This window comes from Diceros bicornis, chromosome 25 (assembly GCF_020826845.1).
Source record: "Diceros bicornis minor isolate mBicDic1 chromosome 25, mDicBic1.mat.cur, whole genome shotgun sequence".
Classification (NCBI taxonomy): domain Eukaryota; kingdom Metazoa; phylum Chordata; class Mammalia; order Perissodactyla; family Rhinocerotidae; genus Diceros; species Diceros bicornis.
In genome coordinates this window covers 9,826,664-9,843,845 of record NC_080764.1, presented here as the reverse complement: position 1 = coordinate 9,843,845, position 17,182 = coordinate 9,826,664, and the positions used below count along the sequence as shown (strand labels likewise).

At 55.7% G+C, this 17,182-nt stretch overlaps 1 protein-coding gene across 4 annotated transcripts in view; it reads right to left on the bottom strand.

Moving 5' to 3' along the window:
* Positions 1–17,182, bottom strand: part of MRTFA (myocardin related transcription factor A) — a 161,787-nt gene that overhangs the window by 4,327 nt on the left and 140,278 nt on the right. Inside the window, exons 5-15 of one of the 4 annotated variants that reach the window (XM_058568307.1) lie at positions 16,442–16,497; positions 14,017–14,092; positions 12,938–13,099; positions 8,445–8,620; positions 7,837–7,968; positions 5,030–5,283; positions 4,611–4,782; positions 2,474–3,484; positions 1,894–1,989; positions 1,312–1,473; positions 926–986 (exon numbers count right to left, since the gene is read on the bottom strand). In XM_058568307.1, the coding sequence (XP_058424290.1) occupies positions 926–986; positions 1,312–1,473; positions 1,894–1,989; positions 2,474–3,484; positions 4,611–4,782; positions 5,030–5,283; positions 7,837–7,968; positions 8,445–8,620; positions 12,938–13,099; positions 14,017–14,092; positions 16,442–16,497 (2,358 nt within the window). The remainder of the gene's footprint in view (positions 1–925; positions 987–1,311; positions 1,474–1,893; positions 1,990–2,473; positions 3,485–4,610; positions 4,783–5,029; positions 5,284–7,836; positions 7,969–8,444; positions 8,621–12,937; positions 13,100–14,016; positions 14,093–16,441; positions 16,498–17,182) is intronic. The other 3 variants (XM_058568308.1, XM_058568309.1, XM_058568310.1) reach the window with 3 other exon arrangements.

The following is a 17,182-nucleotide window of genomic DNA, read 5'->3' as shown; positions in this document are numbered from 1 at the left end:
CGCATCACCCCGAGTCAGGGTCCCTCTGCCCTGCAGGCACGAGGCCTCGGGGTCTGCCCCAGCCTGTGACTCCTTCCCCTCCTGCTCCCTTCCCGCACTCATTCCACTTCTCCAAGACACCTGGCCCTCGCCAGGCCACTCGGGTGCTCCCCCAGAGGTGCCTGTGGCTAACACCACGCCTGCTCAACGAGACCGACTCTGACCACCCCCCATTCACCTGAGACCCTTCTCTTCCCTGCTTTTCATAACACAGACTCCTCTCTATTTACCTATTTTATTTATCATTCATCTCCCTCACTAGACTGTGAGCCCCACAAAGGCAAATGTCTCTATCTTGCTCACTGCTCCATCCAGGCTGTAGGGAAAGCACCCCACACTGTGCATCCTGGGTAAAGCAACCGTTTGTTGAGGGCTGCAGCCCCCACGGGTGTTCTCGCCCAGGTCCTGGAGACAGTATGCATCTCAGCCGCTGTTACATGCAATGTACAAGGTCTGTCACCCACGAAGTGTTCAATAACTAAACAAAAACCAATAAGTCAGGGGCCGGCCCGGTGGTGTAGTGGTTAAGTTCAGCATGCTCCAGCCCCTTCAGCAGCCCAGGTGGGCAGGTTCAGATCCCGGGCGTGGACCTACACTACTTGTTAGCCATGCTGTGGCGGCGTCCCTCACACAATAAATAGAGGAAGATTGGCACAGATGTTAGCTGAGGGCTAATCTTCCTAAAGCACTAAAAGAGGAAGATTGGTAGCAGATGTTAGCTCAGGGCGAATCTTCCTCAGCACAAAAAACAAAACAAACAGGAAAAATTGAAAAAAATAATCCCCCCCCCCAAAAAACCACCCAATAAATCAACCAACCTAGGACTGGAGACAACCTATGAAGAAAGAAGGAGGTTGGGTAGGCAGCTTGGGGGTCTGGGCTTTACCTCCACTCTGAATAAGAATGTCAAACAAGTCATCCATCTGCTGGCTAGAGGAACCATTCTCCTACAGGAACAAAACAGGAAAAGAAGATGAAAATCTAGAACAGGAGGCCCCCAGCCTGGCTCAGGGCACAGGCCCTTCCTTCTGCCCTTGAGCTGGCAGCCAGACCTGCAGAACCCACCGGCCCATGCTGAGGCTCCCAGGGCCACACTCACTCCATTGGGCCAGGCCCTGGCAAGCCTAACCTCTAATGACCCACCCCCTAAGGCCTCTTTAGTCTATGAGACTGACTCGCGCCTGCCCCCACCCTCCAGCGGGGTTCTGGGGGCCTGTGGGAGCCCAGCCCAGCAACCTAGGCAGCCTCCACCTTGGCCAGGCTCCAGTCTACCTTCTTCACCTGCTGTCTGGGCTGCTGGCTCACGGCTTCCTCATAGCCAGGCGGCTCCTTCTTCAGCAGAGAAGTGGGGGTCCCAAAGAGGGGCTGTGGCGGGTGTTCCAGGTCCATCTGGGCTGGCGGGCCAGGGGCTGGAGAACCAGGCTGGGACAAGGGCTGGACAGGAAAACGGTGAGAGAACCAGCGTTGGGGTGAGGGAGTGGGCCCAGGGCCCTGTACACCCCAGGAGGGCAAGGCAGGAGGCGCTGACCTTCTGGGCCAGGACAGCTTTGCTAGCCACACTGGCTTTTAGAAGCTTTCATGGAAACCACTGGAGTTAGGGATACGGAATGGGAGAGGCCCTGACCTCTGACCCTACAGAGAGTGGGGCAGGCACGGAGCAACTGGCTGCCTGGGGTTTGGTACAAGTCTCACGAGAGGGAGGGGCTCTGGGCTGATTCTCCCTCTTCTCCCTTTCTGCCTGAGGTTGCCCAGGGGCCCGTCTCCCTTCCTAAGGTGCATGGTTACTGTCACTGTCCCCTCCACCCCCAAGATCCGCAAGGCCGAGAGGCCACACAAAGCCAAAAGCAGCCTCACCTTTGGACCAGGCTGGGTGGAGGGTCTGGGCTGTGAGAATGGCAGCAGCAGGGAGCCAGCTGCCAATGACACCTTGGTGGGGGACAGCTGGCCTCTCTGAGAGGAGGGAGAGGAGTGGAGCTAGAACCAGGCTCAGCCTGGTGGCCCCCAGGTGAACCCTGGGCCAGAGAGCCAAGCCCACAGCCTCTCCCAGGCAGGAGTTTCCCTGATTCTCACCAGGGGCCCCGGCCCACCTCCACGGAGCAGAGGCAGGAACAGGCCCCAGCCTGGGTGGGGGCTGTTCAGGAGCCCTCTGCCCAGGTACAGAAATGTTCTGATGTCAACGGCCAGAGAGGTGGGCAGTCCCTGACGGCCCCACCCTCATGGCTGTGGGCTCTTGGGCAGGCCCCTTAACCTTCCCAAGTCTCAGTACCCTCCTTGGTGACATGAAGATGGTGATCTCTCATTTTGGAGAGTCGAAGGGAAGATTAAAGGAAGCAAGCATAGCCTGCCCAGCCATGGGGGCACCTGGTAAATGGGGCTGTCATTATAAGTATCTTCCCACCCTCCTGTGGCCCCTGTCCCTCCCACACCCAGGTACCTGCTGGGGACTCCCACTGGCCAGGCCAGGGCTGTCTGCATTCTTATTGGTCACGGTGAGGACAAGGTGGGTCCCTGTGGAGTCAGTGATGAGGGTGGGAGGTGTGACCCCCTTGATGAGGCTGGGGCCCTGTGGGCCCAGAAGCAGCTGGGGGGTGGGGGCCGGCTCAGGCTCAGGTAGCACAGCTTCCTGCTTCACCACCACGGCTGGGGGCACCACGTCACAAGTGTCTGCCTGGGGGGCAGTGGGGGCTGCCAGGCTGGGGCTGAAGGGGTGAGCAGGGCCCGAGGGCTGCCGGCTCAGCTGGCAGCTGGAGAAGCTGTTCTCCTGCTTCACTGGGGGGCCCAGAGGGGCCGGGGCCGGGGCCGGGGCCGGCTGCTGGGCCCGCTTCTCCTGCTCCAGCTGCAGCTTGAGCCACTCCACCAGCTGCTGCTTCTGCCGGAGCATGCGGGTCAGCTCCTCGATCTGCTTGTCCTTTTCCTGCAGCATCTGGTCCTTGTCACGGCCCTCCAGCTCTGCCCGCACCCCCGGGCTTAGGCAGCAGGACCCAGCCCGGGGGGCCTCCTCCTTTACAAGGATCTGCAGTGGTGAGGCCTGCAGGGTGAGCTGGGTTAGTGGTGATGTCACCATCTCACCAAAGGTGTCCCCGGGCGTGGAGTTCTCGTCGCCCGTGCTGAGGAGTGAACGCTCTGAGGGGGTGGGAGACACGGGGGGTGTGGAGCCCGTGCTGCCGAACTTCACCACTCCGTTGCTGGTCACCGTGGCCACCACCACCTCGGCTGGGGCCAGGCCTGCTGCCACCAGGGCAGGCCCCGTGCTTAGCCGGGTGGCCGGGAAGGCTACCACCACCTCTCCAGCCTTGGGCAGGATGGAGGGAGCAGCAGGGGCCTTAGGGGCTCCCGAGGCAGGGCTGGCTTGTTCTTGGTAGGCCCGCAGGCGCTCAATCAGGTCTGTCTTGGTGCCCGAGACGGGCAGCGAGCGCAACTTCAGCTCCTGCTTCAGCTCTGCTACCTGCAGGGGGGTTGAGAGTCAGGGCAGCAGGGGGACAGACAGAGGGGACTGGGTCCAGGCAGGAGGGCAGTTGGGGAAGGATGGGAGGGACGAGCTTTTTGTTTGTTAGGCCTCTTCTGTCCGGGCCCACTGGCCACTTCAGAGACATCAACCCCCCAACCTTCCCACAGCCCTGAAGGGGGAGGTGCATGTCCCCAGGGCCCAGCCTCCTCCCTGTCCCCATCCTCACCACACCAGGGCCTGATTAAAACGCTCCCGACCCCCGTGTCTGGGAACAACATGCCCTCAGCTGTCCCAAGCCCCAGCATGGTGCCTGGTACTCAATAAATACTTCGTTGGACTGACTGGATTGTGCAGATGAGGAAACTGAGCTCACAAGAGTAAAGTAACTTCTTCAAGATCACACTGCTAGTGAGCGGCAGAGTTAGCAGTTAAATCCAGGTCTGCTGGACTGTGAAGCCTGTGCCCAGCCGCCCCACAAGGACCATGTCTTGCTGTGACAGGGCCATGACTCAGGAGGGGCCAGCCTGGTTCACAGGACAAGCTCTTCAGGGAGAATTTGGCCCATTCTACCTTCTGATCGGGGCAGAAAACAGGCCAGGCCCGGGCATGACCCACCCTCCTCCCCTGCAGACACAGCACTTGTACAGCAGATCTGGCGGCGAGTTAACTGGCAAAGTGGAAAAGGTGGGGTTGTGAAGTGGACAGCCTGAGTTTGAATCCGGGCTCCACCAATGGCCAGATGTGTGACCTCAGGCAAGCCTCTGCTTGCTCACCCTTAAGCGGGAGTAACGCTCCCTGTTTCTCATACTATCCCATAGAGGCCGAGGAAGATGAGAGGTATATGAGGGCTTGGTAAGCCCCAAGGCCCTGGACAGATACTGGCTGATGTCATTAATGGTAATGACCATGATGACAAGGCTAATGTCACGTCTGACCAAGGTGAGGCAGGCCTTGGAGCAGGTTCCAGGTGCCTCTGCTGAATGAGACCAGAGTCTGCTGCTCTGCCTTCCAGAGCCGAGGGTCCTGGCTGGTGCTTGCCCTAAAACGAGCACCCAGCAGCCCTCGTGGGAGGCCAGGCTGGCAGTGGCTGAAGTCCTCCAATGGTAAGAAGGCAACCACGTACCTTCATGTCATCCAGGTTGGCAGGCAGGACACCCGGCTTGCCAGCCAGTGAGGTGCTGTTCTGACGTGCCAGTCCACTGGGCCCTGGGGCGCCCGAGCTGGAGCTGCTGTTGGTAGTGGAGAGGCTGCGCACTGGGGGGGCCCCACTGCTTCCCAGAGCCTCACCTGCCGGCCTAAGAAGAAAAGGCAGAAATGAGCACCTGCCAAGTGTCACCCTCGGCCTCCACAGGGCTGGGTAGAGACGGGTGTGGGGCATGGGGTGAGGGCCCTGCCCGCAGGCCCCACCTGGGGACCACTCTTGCAGGATCCAGACCACAGAGGCCTTGAAGATCTGGGGTTCACCCACACCAGACCCGGTATCTGCCTGTCTCGGGGAGCCTACAGGTGGGACAGGGGGGCGGTGCTGAGGCGGGCTCCTACTTTGGCGGGGCAGGCAGGATGGTCTGGTAGTTATAGTGCTGTTGCTGCTGCTGGTTGAGGATCTGGAGCTGCAGGAAGAGCTGCTGCTGCTGCAGGATCTTGGCGTAGGAGGAGTCCATGGGGGGCGCCCCCTTGTCCTGCTTTTGGTCCGGGGGGATGTACTGGTGATACTTGAGCTTCTTCACCTTTGGCTTCAGCTCCTTGGCTTTCTTGCTGCGCTGTGACTTCTCACTGGCAGCCTTGGGTTGGCTTTGCTGAGGGCACAGGGGGCAGAGGGCGCCATCAGGGGGCATCTCAGGCTTCTCAGAGTGAGGCCCCCAGGCAGGAGGCTAGCAGCCCTCCCACTGCGCTGAGTGGCTTCTGAGAAGGCACCGTCATCCACCCTCCCCTGCTCTACTCTGCCCTGCTGGACGGTACCCCCTCCACAAGCAGAGGCCACATGAGTGCCCAGACGTGTACCAGGGAGGGAGCAAGGCCTGACAGAGGGGGCTGTGCACGGCCCCTCTCTTAGAATAGCTTCTAGCCCAGAGGGAAAATCAACCAAACGCAGACGTCACTGCGACCTCAAGCAAAGAGTGAACAGAAAAGAGGGTAAAAACTGCTAGTTTATGGAGCTCGTGCCGTCCACGCCAATACTGTAAAAAGGCATGTCACGCAGACCTGTGAGAACACTGCCTCGCCAGGACCTAGCATGTCCACTTGAAAAGGAGGAAACAGGTTCAGAGAAGCTACTTGCCCAAGGTCACACGTCGCATTGTGTGAAGGAGCTGGAATCCAAACCCAGGACTCCAAAAGCTCATGTTCAGTCACCAAATGGGCCTCCAGAGACTCCCCGCTGGCACACAGGGTGGCCTCCCTCTGGGTCTCGAGGGTCAACAAGGACCAGGCCAACCAGGAAGGGCCAGCGGGTCACACTCATGAGGCCTGTCTTTGGGTCAGCAAAGGGTGGAGTTTGATGAGGGCAAGAGTCAGCAGGGGTGTGCCAGGCAAGGACGGTGGAGAGTCTAGAAGTTTCTGAGCAGAGAATGGCAGATAGCAGGGGGGGACTTGATGCAGGGATCAGTTGGGGTCTCGACCAGGTGGCAGTGGGGACCAACGGGAAGCTTTGGGTAGAGGTGACCAACTAGAGGAAGATGGACGACAGGAGCATGTGGCGGGTAAGTAGTTCAGAGGTTTAGGGTTTTGAGCTTTGGCAACAGTGACAATGGTGGCCCCTTCATGGAAGTCAGGAAGAGGTTCTGGTTCTGCCCGGGAGTATGGAAAGAGGGAGGAGAAGGCGCAGAGCTGCTGAGACTGGAGCCGGCAGAACACCAAAGTGGACAGAGCTGGGCCTGCAGAGCGGACACAGAGCAAGGCTGAGGGCGCAGTGGAGCCGCAGGGGAGGGAGGACAGAGACCGAGGGCGCAGCCTGGGGGACACCCCCTGAAAGGGAGGAGGACAGAGGCCGAGGGAAAGCAGCCACCAAGATGAGGGAAAGCAAGAATGGAGAGAGGAGTGCGACCCGAGGGGGTCAAAGGCAGATGGGGGGCTGGGTTTGGAATTAGGGACCCTTGAAAGAGATGTTCCAGTTCACTGGCGGAGCTGTGGAGCCAGCCCACAGAGGCTGAGGCACTACCCAGAAAAGAGGAAGTGTAGACAAATGTATATACATTATTCTTTAAATGTGTGGTGGTCAAAGGCAGGCACCTGTCGTGTGACGAAGAGCCAGTCTGAGGAAGGAACCTTAGGGGAAAACCTCTGACATCTGTGGCCGCCAGTAGAATGTAGAGGCAAGAGAGGTGCTCGCTGATGAGGGGGCCCCCAGAGCCAGCAAAGCGCTCTAGAGCACCAGCAGCCCTGGGAGGAGGCACTCGCTGCTTCCTCTGGGACTGGGGGAAGCCACGGAACTTCCTGTGAGCAGCAGGGCCTCGCAGAGATGGCGCAAATGGGGCAGGCCTGGGGGCAGGGGGGCAGAAAGGACGGCATCAGGGAGCCCGGAGGCACAGCAAGGGTTCAGCTAGGCCCAGAGAACAGGAACCTCGACGGCTCCCAGGCTGTGAGCAGTAGGAGGAGAGGAACATGGAGGGCAGGAGATTCCCAACCAGGGGCAAGGTCTGCGGGGACTAGAGAGTAGGACAAGACAGGGAAGCAAGTGAGGCGGGAAGGAAGGGACTGCGCCCAGGAGGCGCAGGTGCAGACAAGGGGAGGTGGCAGCCCAAGGCTAAGGTCCCAGAGACCCTGGAGGCAGGAGGCTCCACAGGGCAGGGAGGCCAGGCAAGGGCTCTTGGTGCTGCTGAACTTAACCTCAGTGCCCAGCACAGTGTTTCCCACACAAAGGCCCCCACAGTGTCTCATGGGGTTGATGGTAAACCTCGCTCCTTCAGGCATTTCAGGTGAGGCCTTGGAGGAGGAGAATAAAAACAAACGCTCGACATCACCAGCGGCATGATCTTGGGCCCATCTCTTCACTTCTCAGCTCTGTCGCTTGTAGAACAGGGTTCTATTACTGCCTCACGAGGCTATCAGTGGACCAGGTGGGTGGTGTGGGTGCTGTTTTCCACGGGGAGGGCAGGAATAAGAGTCTGGACGGCCCAGTCCAGAGCCTGGCACACTGTGCTTAGTAAATGGTGGCCATGACTGTGACAGCCAGTGTCACAGGGAGAGAACAGCAAGAACTCCCACATTACCTCGGTGACCTTTGTTGGGCCCCAACCAGGGGGAGAAGATATGCACGCCCACCCCCTGCAGTTGTCCCCACACTGTGATGAAGTCACAGCATGGCTCAAAGGGGCACAGGGAGAGGAGGGCAGTCGGCTGGAGAACTGTACCTTAATGAGCGTGGGGGTGGGCTTGGCGGTGGGGACCGCAGTCCCGTTGGTGAGGCAGGGAGGCAGAGGAGGCTGCTCTGCTGGGAGAAGCGTTTCTCCAGAATCCGGGCCCACCGGGAGTTGAGACACAACCTGAGAGAGAAGGGGAGAAGTGAGGACACCCTCCTTTTCTGGCTGCTCCAGAGGGCCCAGCCACTTCCAAGTGGTCCGGAGGTGGGAAGCAGTCACCTCCTCAGACGCCACCACTGTCAGGGGGACAAGAAGGGCAGCCCCCAGGGTGGCAGGGGGAGAAGGCACTAGAAAGGGAGAGACCGAGGATGGTGAAAAGATCTGTGAACTGAACACGCTCAGGAGAAGCGAGCTGTTCTAAACACGTGGACATGGGGCAGGCCACGGAGTCATGTGACCACAGGCTGGCTCAGGCTGGCTAAAATGGGGGCCCGCTGCTGACATCTCCCTCCCCACCACTGACACTCAAGCAGCCAGCTCTGGAGGCTCCTAGTAAGGGCAATACCTGCCGCTTCCCCACGAGAGACCTCATTCGGGCAGCTACAGCAAGTCTGGGGTCCTTGGGGAACAGGGGAAGCATCTGGAGCAGGTAAGCTCACCTGAGTGGGGGATACGGAGGTGGCACTGGGCAGTGGCTCGCTGACTCGGGCTTCCAGGGGTGATGGCATGGAGCCCTGGGACTCATGGCTGGCAGGCTGCTCAGGGGATAAGGCATCGCTGCTGTCCTCATCGAACGAAGAGCTGTCCGCTACTTTCGGGTAGTTCACCTGGCCCACTGAAAGCCAAAGCCAGCATCAGACTCCTCCTCCGGCCCCAGAGAATGGGGAGAGCGGCCTTGCTCACCAGCCAGAGGCCGTCCCAGCAAGGCGCCTGCCCCGTAGCCCCCCACGCCCAGTGAGGCAGACAGGAGAAGGGCGCCCAGCAGCCAACCTGCCTTCTGCGTCGAAAAGAGCTCTAGGAGAGCTCATCATCACAATCCCGAAACAAAGGCCAGGAGGACGCTACTAGGCTGTCCAAGTGCTCCCCTTGTAGCCTCTTGCTTTTAACTCGACACTGCATTCAGTCTTCAAAGTCGAGTTCCACCCTCCCTCCCTCCAGTCCGCTGCCTCCTCCACCTCATCTGTTTCCCTGCTCTTAAAGGCACTTCACTTCCATCCTGTGGCTGCACAAAACTCTCTCCTGCCCCCAGAGGCTTGTGGACCCTGCAGTGAAGGCTCTGAGCCTGTGCTGAGGGACCTTGGGAGCACAGGTGACAGCCTCGAGAGTGCAGCTCCTCCCCTGGGCTGCCTGAACTCCCCATAGGCCAGGAACAAGCTAAGGAGCCTCCTGGAAAAGGGATGCCCACTTGCACAGGTGAAACAGGATCACTGCAAGTATGGTGACCTCCCTTTAGCAGCCAGTGACTCCCAGAGACCAGAAGAAAACCCCACCTGGCTGGCTATACCCACCCTGCCCTGCCCCACAGTCAAGGCCGGGATGCCATGGGCACGTGTGCTCCTGGGACCAGCTGGGGCCAGGCTGGGAGGCAGAAGCAGGGGTAGGAGGGTCCCAGCATGGAAATCCCAGGACGCGGAGCGAAGGAAAGACGGGAACAGGGCCGAGTAGGATATTTCAAAAGATTCATGTCCCAACCACAGCCTCAGCACTGTCAGGGGAAGAGGATGTGCACCAGTCTGCCGTCCACACAGGAGGAACTGAGGCAGAGGTCACGGCACAAAGGTGAGCTGCCAGCCACACATGGGGAAACCTGTGGCGGGAAGACCACAGACAAGGAACAAGGACAAGCCAGTAACTCTCCCAGCAGACTCTTCCTCTCCAGGGCCATGACCTGAGGCTCTCTCCTCCCTGGGACCTGGAAAGGACACATCTGAGCTTGACCCTCCACTGACTGACTGTGGTGATGGAGCCAGCAATGCCCTCGCTGGGCCGGCTCACACACTCCTCATCATCTGTCCTAGCAGGGGTATGCCTGCAGGGCACGGAGGGGACGGAGCTCACTGAGCCAATCACACATCTAGATTTTTTCCCACCATCTCTCAGTCCGTGAGGAGACCTGCTGTGAGACAGTAGCCCAGGAAGCTGCTGACCATACTGGAGAAGTCCAGGGACTGACGCAAGTCAGGGTCACCACAGAGTCTCTCTCTCTCTCTTTCCTGTGGCCAGGCATAGGCCAGGTGCAGGAAGTGGAGGTACAGTGATGGGGTCCCTGCCCTCCCAGAGCTTATGGTCCAGTCGCCTTGGAGCACAGTAAATGCTCTGCTAGAGGGAAATGTGGACACTGAGGGGATGCTGAGGAGAGACTCAGGGAAGACCTCCTGGAGGAGAGGGCCTTGACATGAATCTTACAGATCAGCTGAGGGTGGCCTGGAAGAAAGGGCATGAGAGAGAGAGAGAGAGAGAGAGTGAGTGTGTGTGTGTGTGTGTGTGTGTATGTGTGTGTGTGTGTGTGTGTGTGTAAGAGGGTATGAGTGTGTGCTGTGAGTGGCCGTGGGGAGTGTGCGGGGAAGACTGTAGGAGATAAGACCATCTGAAGAGTCCCCTCCCATGCCCCCCTTCTCAGCAGGCCTCAGAACTGTCTTGTCTCCCTCGTCTGCTGCCCACACCCAGCTTCGTCTCCTCTCCCTCCTCCACCTCAGCCTGGGTTCAAATCCCTCCTCTTCCTCCTCCTCTCCTCCCATCTCCTCAGCCTCTCCTGACTCCCTCCTCAGCCCATAAACCTGCTCCATCTCTCCCAGCCTAAAAACCCCTCCTAACCCACCATCTCCCTCTCTTTACCTTCTCCATTCACCTCTTGAACAGACGAACTACATCTGCTGTCACCACTTCCTCACCTCCTACTCACTCCTCGACCTGCATGATCTAGCTTTTGCTGGTAAATGCTCCTTTCTCTCAAGTCACCAGTGACCTCATTGGCAAACTAAACTACTTCCCGGTCCCCAAACAAGCCGTGCTACACCAGGCCTCCAGGCCACTGCCCATGCTGTCCCCTCTGCCTGGAATGTCCTTTTGTACCTTCTCCACTTGGCTAACTCATTCAACTCCAGGCTGACCCCAAATGTGCCATATTGCCTGTGGTACTTCCTAGGCCCCTGCCACCGTCCCCAACCCTGAAAGAAGCCCGCCTAGGCCAAGCTCACACTGCACCTGACCACACACCCATTAGTCTATGTTGTCCACTACAGCACCTGTCAGCTGGCCTGTCACCAACGTTACTGCTAACAGCAGCAGCCCTTGCGTTCGTGTTCCCAGGAGTCAAGGACTGTGCTGAATCCATTATTGCCTGTGGGCCTGCAAACTGTCCCACAAGCCAGGTGACTCAGCTACGATGTCACAGGGCCGTGGCCTTTCTACTACACGGTGCTGGCATCTGACTAGGGGCCAGACTCAGAAATCACTTGTTTCTACATCAGTCTTCTCCCACCAGCCTGAATTCTCTGAGGGCAGTGTCATATTTTGTACGTCTTTCTAACTGCAGGACTTCACAGAGGGCCTGGCACATTGCCGATACTCGGCAAACATTTATCAGATTTTGGCTGGCTGGAGAGTCCAGAACTGACCTTGGCCCAAACACTGGCCTGTAACTAGGGGCTGTTTTGGAATCCTGTGAAGATCTGGATAGGAAAACACTGAGATTAGGTGGGACAAATGCCAGGGCAAAGTGTGAATTAAAAGGGCCACAGCCCCAAATGGGGAAGGGCTGTCCCGGGTGTGCCAGCCTCCAGCCCAGTGGCCACCTTCTTCACTGCCCAGCCACCATCTACAGTGCAGATGAGGCCTGGGAAACCACAATGTCCTCGGACCCAGGGCTCAGGCTCAGGGCCCAAAGTGGCATGCTTTGGGGTCTGCTCCTGTGGTTCCTCTTTCGTGCTCTGCCTAAAGATCTAACTCATTATTAAGGTGGGAACAGTTGAGCGTCCTTCCCCTGAAGGCAGGGCTACCTCCCAGGGGCAGGAACACATGGCCTTGTCTGGGACTGGTTCTTGGGCTCACTGCAGCAAAGGAGACATGTTGTACCAACAATTACCAAAATCTAAGGGCATCACATCTGAACACTTGACCGTGGCATATGAGGCCCCGCACATCCTGGACTCTGCCCGCCTCTCACCTCCCATCTTGACACCCCCTCTTCCTGCTTCATATCCATGCTACTCTTGGCCCCGCACTGCTCTCCCAGCCTGGAGCACACACCTCTCTCCCCTGCATATACTTTATTTTATTTTATTTTGTGAGGAAGATCAGCCTTGAGCTAACATCCATGCCAATCCTCCTCTTTTTGCTGGAGAAGACTGGCCCTGGGCTAATATCTGTGCCTATTTTCCTCCACTTTATATGGGACGCTGCCACGGCATGGCCTGACAAGCGGTGCCTCGGTGAGCACCCAGGATCCGAACCCGGGCCGCCAGCAGCAGAGCGTGCGCACTTAACCACTACGCCTGCATACACTTTAATTCCTACTCACCCTGCAGCCCCAGTCTTGGCCATCACCTCCTCTGACACTACATCCCTCTCAGGGCTGGGTTGGATGACCCTCCGCTGCGTGCCCAGAGCAGCCCGCACTCCCTCTGGCACAGCTTTGCCTCTGTCTTGTTGTTGCCTGTTCACCTGCCTGTATCCACTCCTAGGCAAGAGCTCTATGAGGACAAGGAGCTTGGTCTACTTTGTAGGGCTGTGGTCCTGGCACCTAGCACACTTTACTTGGATCAATCAACATTTGTTGAGTGAAATATCTGTGGAAAAGATGCTAGGCTCCAAGAAGAGATTTCACTAATCAAAAGAACAGATTCCTAATTCCTAGCATCTCTGCATGTTCACACACATCGATCCTGACCACCCTGTGAGAGAGGAATAAGCCCGCGTTCACAGAGATGAAGGTGGACAGAGGCCTCTCTGTTATGTAGTTATTTCTTTTGGCACAGCGCTGACTCCTGAGGCCACTGGCACTCCCAAGCTAATACAACCTGTTTATCAGGCTCTCACACTATGTACTTCAGTTCCCCAAGTCTAAGCAGGAAGTCAAAGAGCAAGAAGCCCAGGGCCCCTTCCTTCTGCATCTGGCCTGCATGTCCACACAGGGTGGCTGGAGCCTCCTCACCAATGATGGCTTCTTTCAAGCTGGACTCCACAGGCAAGATGTTCTTCTCCACCAGCTCCATGGGGCCAGGCCTCTGTGCGATCTTCTCGTTGAGGTCATCAGCCAGTCTGGCTCTCTTCAGCTTCAGCTGCTTGGCCTGGAGGGAAGGCTCAGCCGAGGTCTCTGCCCGTGGGAGAGAATGGAGTGCAGGAGGATGTAGGAATGGACCTGGTTCTGCCCTGGGAACTCCAGAGCAGCTCTCCTTCCCTCTGGGGAAGGAGCAGAGACCATCAGAATGCAAAGCGCACCCCAGGCAGAGAAGGGTGGCCTAGCTTGAAGTTTCACAAGAACAGAAGAAGGGGCCCCCACTGTGGACAGTATGTGGTCACACACAACAACAATGGTCACCAGGCACAGGCCAGCCCAGAGGACTTTCTGAGGTGGAGCTACAGAGCTGAAAGTGCACCAGACGATGGAGGTCTTCACTCTACCTCAAGCTTGCTGTGTTATAGGGGCAATCCACCTCCCTGCTCTGAGTCTCAGTGTCTTCGTCTACAAAACGTGGGATTCAGACTAGGGAAATTCTCTTCCAACCCCAAAGATGGCTCAAAAGCAAGCAGAAAATGGACAGATTCACGCTGCTTTCAGCAGCCAAAACCTTTCCTTCACTACAATGTGGAAAGAAGTGTGTGCTGGGGCCGGGTGAAGTATGTCTAGGATGATCTTACTCTACATCACAGGTGCTCAAGTAATCACTGAGTGAATGAATGAATGAACAAAAACAGAAAGTAAATGCATTTTTAAAACAGACTGTGGAGGAAAGGACTTCATACCAAGGGATGATGAGATCAAGGGCCCCCACATGGCCATAGGAGAAAAGGGCAAGCCAACGCAAGAGAAAGTGACCGTGCTTCTTTGGGAATTCCCAAAAACCAGGGGTGGCTATCACAGTACAGCGATTTTATTGTGTTAAGGCTCTGGCTTACCCAGTGCCAACAGAAATGGGGGTGGTAAGAAAGAGGGAAGAAGAAATGTGAGTGGTGCAGCAGTGAGAACACAGTGAGAATGGGTTTAGATGAAGCATTTCCAATCTAACCCACCTTCCAAAATGTGCATCCTGACCAGCTCCGATCTCTCTGGCCGGGAACGAATCTTCCGTTTCAGATAGTCCTCTGTCTACAGAAAAAACACACCAAGCAGCTCTCAAATCCAGGTCACAAGCTTACAGCACTGACAGGACCAAAAAGCAGCTGTGGCTGTAGTGGCTGCTGGTGGTCACCTCTGCAGCCCCTCAACCTCAGCTTGGTGACTGCAGGGTTCTGAGGCAAGGGGAGGCCGGGGGATGCAGGCCTGGGGAGGACGCATCCATTTCTACGCACCTGCCCAGGGCACCATCCATTTGTCAAGACCCTTTGTCAGAAGTTGGACTACTAACATATACTTTTTAAACCTGTTACTTTTATTATCATAAAAGTAATATATGTCCATCAAAGAAAATTAGAAAGTAAAACAACAAAAAATTTTAATCGTCCACTGTTAGTATTTGGAGATATGTGTTTCTAATCATTCTTCCATGCAGAAGATAAGTTTAATTTTGCAGAGTTGCAATCATACTGAATATAATTTTATATCTTGTTTCAAAAAATTAGCATTGCATGATCTCAGGAGCATTTTCCATTCATTCTGAATGGCTGCCAAGTGGAACACTAATTTTGATACATGGTGTCACAGCTCTAGTTCCTTAAAGTCCAATGTCTTCATTTCTGCATTCCTGAGACTCCATGAGAACTAAACCAATCTCTTCACAGTCCCAGAGCCAGCGCACTGCCCAGCGCTCATGTTACGATGTATATATGACCCCAGATCTGTCTGACTCCAGCGCCTTTGCTCTCAACCTCTGCACCAGAATTTCTCAAACCATAGGTTAAGACCATTAGTGGCTCAAAACCAGCACAGCACAGGACAAGACAGGACAGGACAAGGCAGAGTAGAGTAGAATAGAAAATAAAACATTAGACCACACGGCATGTAATAAAAGTAAAGACTTGGTCCTCGTCTGCTGCCTCAGTGCTCTGACTGGGCAGCTCTGTGCCGGTCCGGGGGGAACGCTGAGCTCTCCAGGAGATGGTTTAAAGCTGTGGGTTCTGGGTCTACCACCCCATCTGCAGTGGACAGAAGTACTGCCACAGCTGCTGTAGAAGATGCCAGAACAGGTGTCGGACACTGCAGGTCTTCACAGACATTGGGGGAGGCATATTTTCTCAGCCATCTGAAGTTCTGAACAGTGGCCAAGGCCAAGGCAGAATACAGTATTGACTAAGAAAACACCTGGGGTCCACAGACCAAGGTCTGAGTCCCAGCTTTGCCACTTACTAGCTGGACAAGTTAGTTAACCTCTCTTAGCTGCATCTATAAAATGAAGATAATAACACCTAATTTATAAGAGCTGATGTGAGCATAAACAAGAAAGTGATATAATTTCACATAACAGTGCCCAGTAATTTGTTCATATTTACTCCTTGCCTCCTTGAGAAGCAGTCCAGGAAATGGCACCCAGTCTTACGACTGGCTGGGGGGCACAGGCAATTCCATCCCTTCTCTCCCTGCTGTAGTCTCTAACACTCCCAGCAACTAAAACAGGGCAGTTTGTTACTGCTTTGGTTCCCAGTACCCATGACCTCATTCTTCCCATTCACTCTAAGAATTAATCATGATTTTCCTTAGAGAATTAAAAAATAAAATAAAAAGAGAAGATAGTAAGAAGTCTTGGAGATAAGTATTTCAGAGCCTCTGAAAGAGCTGTGGGTCTTAAGGAGCCACGGCCTATGATTCTCCATTTGGGAGGTTCTCTTCCCTTGTCTTGTATGTAAAAGAAAAAAGTGAAGGGAGTGTGTGGGGGAAGCATATTCTGGTGACTTCCCCATCTCCGCCCACACTGGGCAGCAGAACATCCCCCTGAGGCCCCTGAGGGAACTGAAACTGAAGGGAGACAGGGCAGCAAGCCAGGTGCTGCAGCATGAACCTGGGCTCAGAGAGGGGACCCTTTCTGCTTCCACAGCCTCAAGTCAGCACTGGCTGCTCAGAGCACATGGACACCAGCCATCTCCGCTGCCCCTTGACAGGCCCATCCTGGAGAGGTGTGGGCAGTGCAGCCACGGACATGGAGAGACCACCATTCAGCAAGCTTTTCCATGGCTAGTGTTTGTGTCCTAACGTCTACAAAAGGATAAGCAGAATTAAAGATGGGATAATACTAGCAGTCTCCAAAGGAACAGGAGGATGATCGGTGACCATTGCATACCCTTAAATACAGTAAAGGAGAAAACTCATTCTGATCATGTTTCATATCATCACACTGGGAGACGGCTGGGGGTGGGGATGAGGTAGAAAAGGCAGAGCTTTCTCTTTAGAACTCTGAGGCAAGGGCTGACCATGGAGGCATGCTAGACTGGAAAGAACATAACCTGCCATGTAATGGGCTCTGAAATGCTCTTTGGAGGTCCTCAGGGAAGAAAGGTGCCTTACCCTGGCCCGCTCCAAGCTCCTTCTCTGCTCATGAAATGCAGCTGGACTTTTCAAAGCTGTTGGGAGAAGAATCATAAAAGAATTACTTTATAGTGAAGCATCACGTCTACTGCTACAATTTACAAAGGAGAAGGCATCTTAACTTCAAGTTAATTCTTTTTTTTTTTTTCCCCCTAAAGCCCCAGTAGATAGTTGTATGTCATAGCTGCACATCCTTCTAGTTGCTGTATGTGGGACGTGGCCTCAGCATGGCCGGAGAAGCGGTGCGTCAGTGCGCGCCCGGGATCCGAACCCGGGCCGCCAGCAGCGGAGCGCACGCACTTAACCGCTAAGCCACGGGGCCAGCCCAGCTTCAAGTTAATTCTAGCAGTATTACTAATATAAGCTGAAGTGAAGAGGAAAATGGCACCTGAATAAGCATGTATCTTTATGGTTCAGCTGCCCCAGTAAGACAATTTTGGGTACTTTACTCCTAACGGGAAGAGTTACTGCCTGAGCATGGGCTCTATAAAGTGCACCCATGGAATACAACTCTGAAAAATATCTTGGACCCGTTACCAGACTGTTAGCTGCACAATCCTTATCGATCAGTCAACACTCCAAGAATGCCTGCTGGGCCTCACCTTACTGTTAGGGAGACAGGGACACGGGGGGCAGAGCTGCATGATGGGTCTACCTTACTTTGTCAACCTCATCAGGAAATCTCAAAGTGACCAAACTGGGGCAGCTAAACCAAAAGGA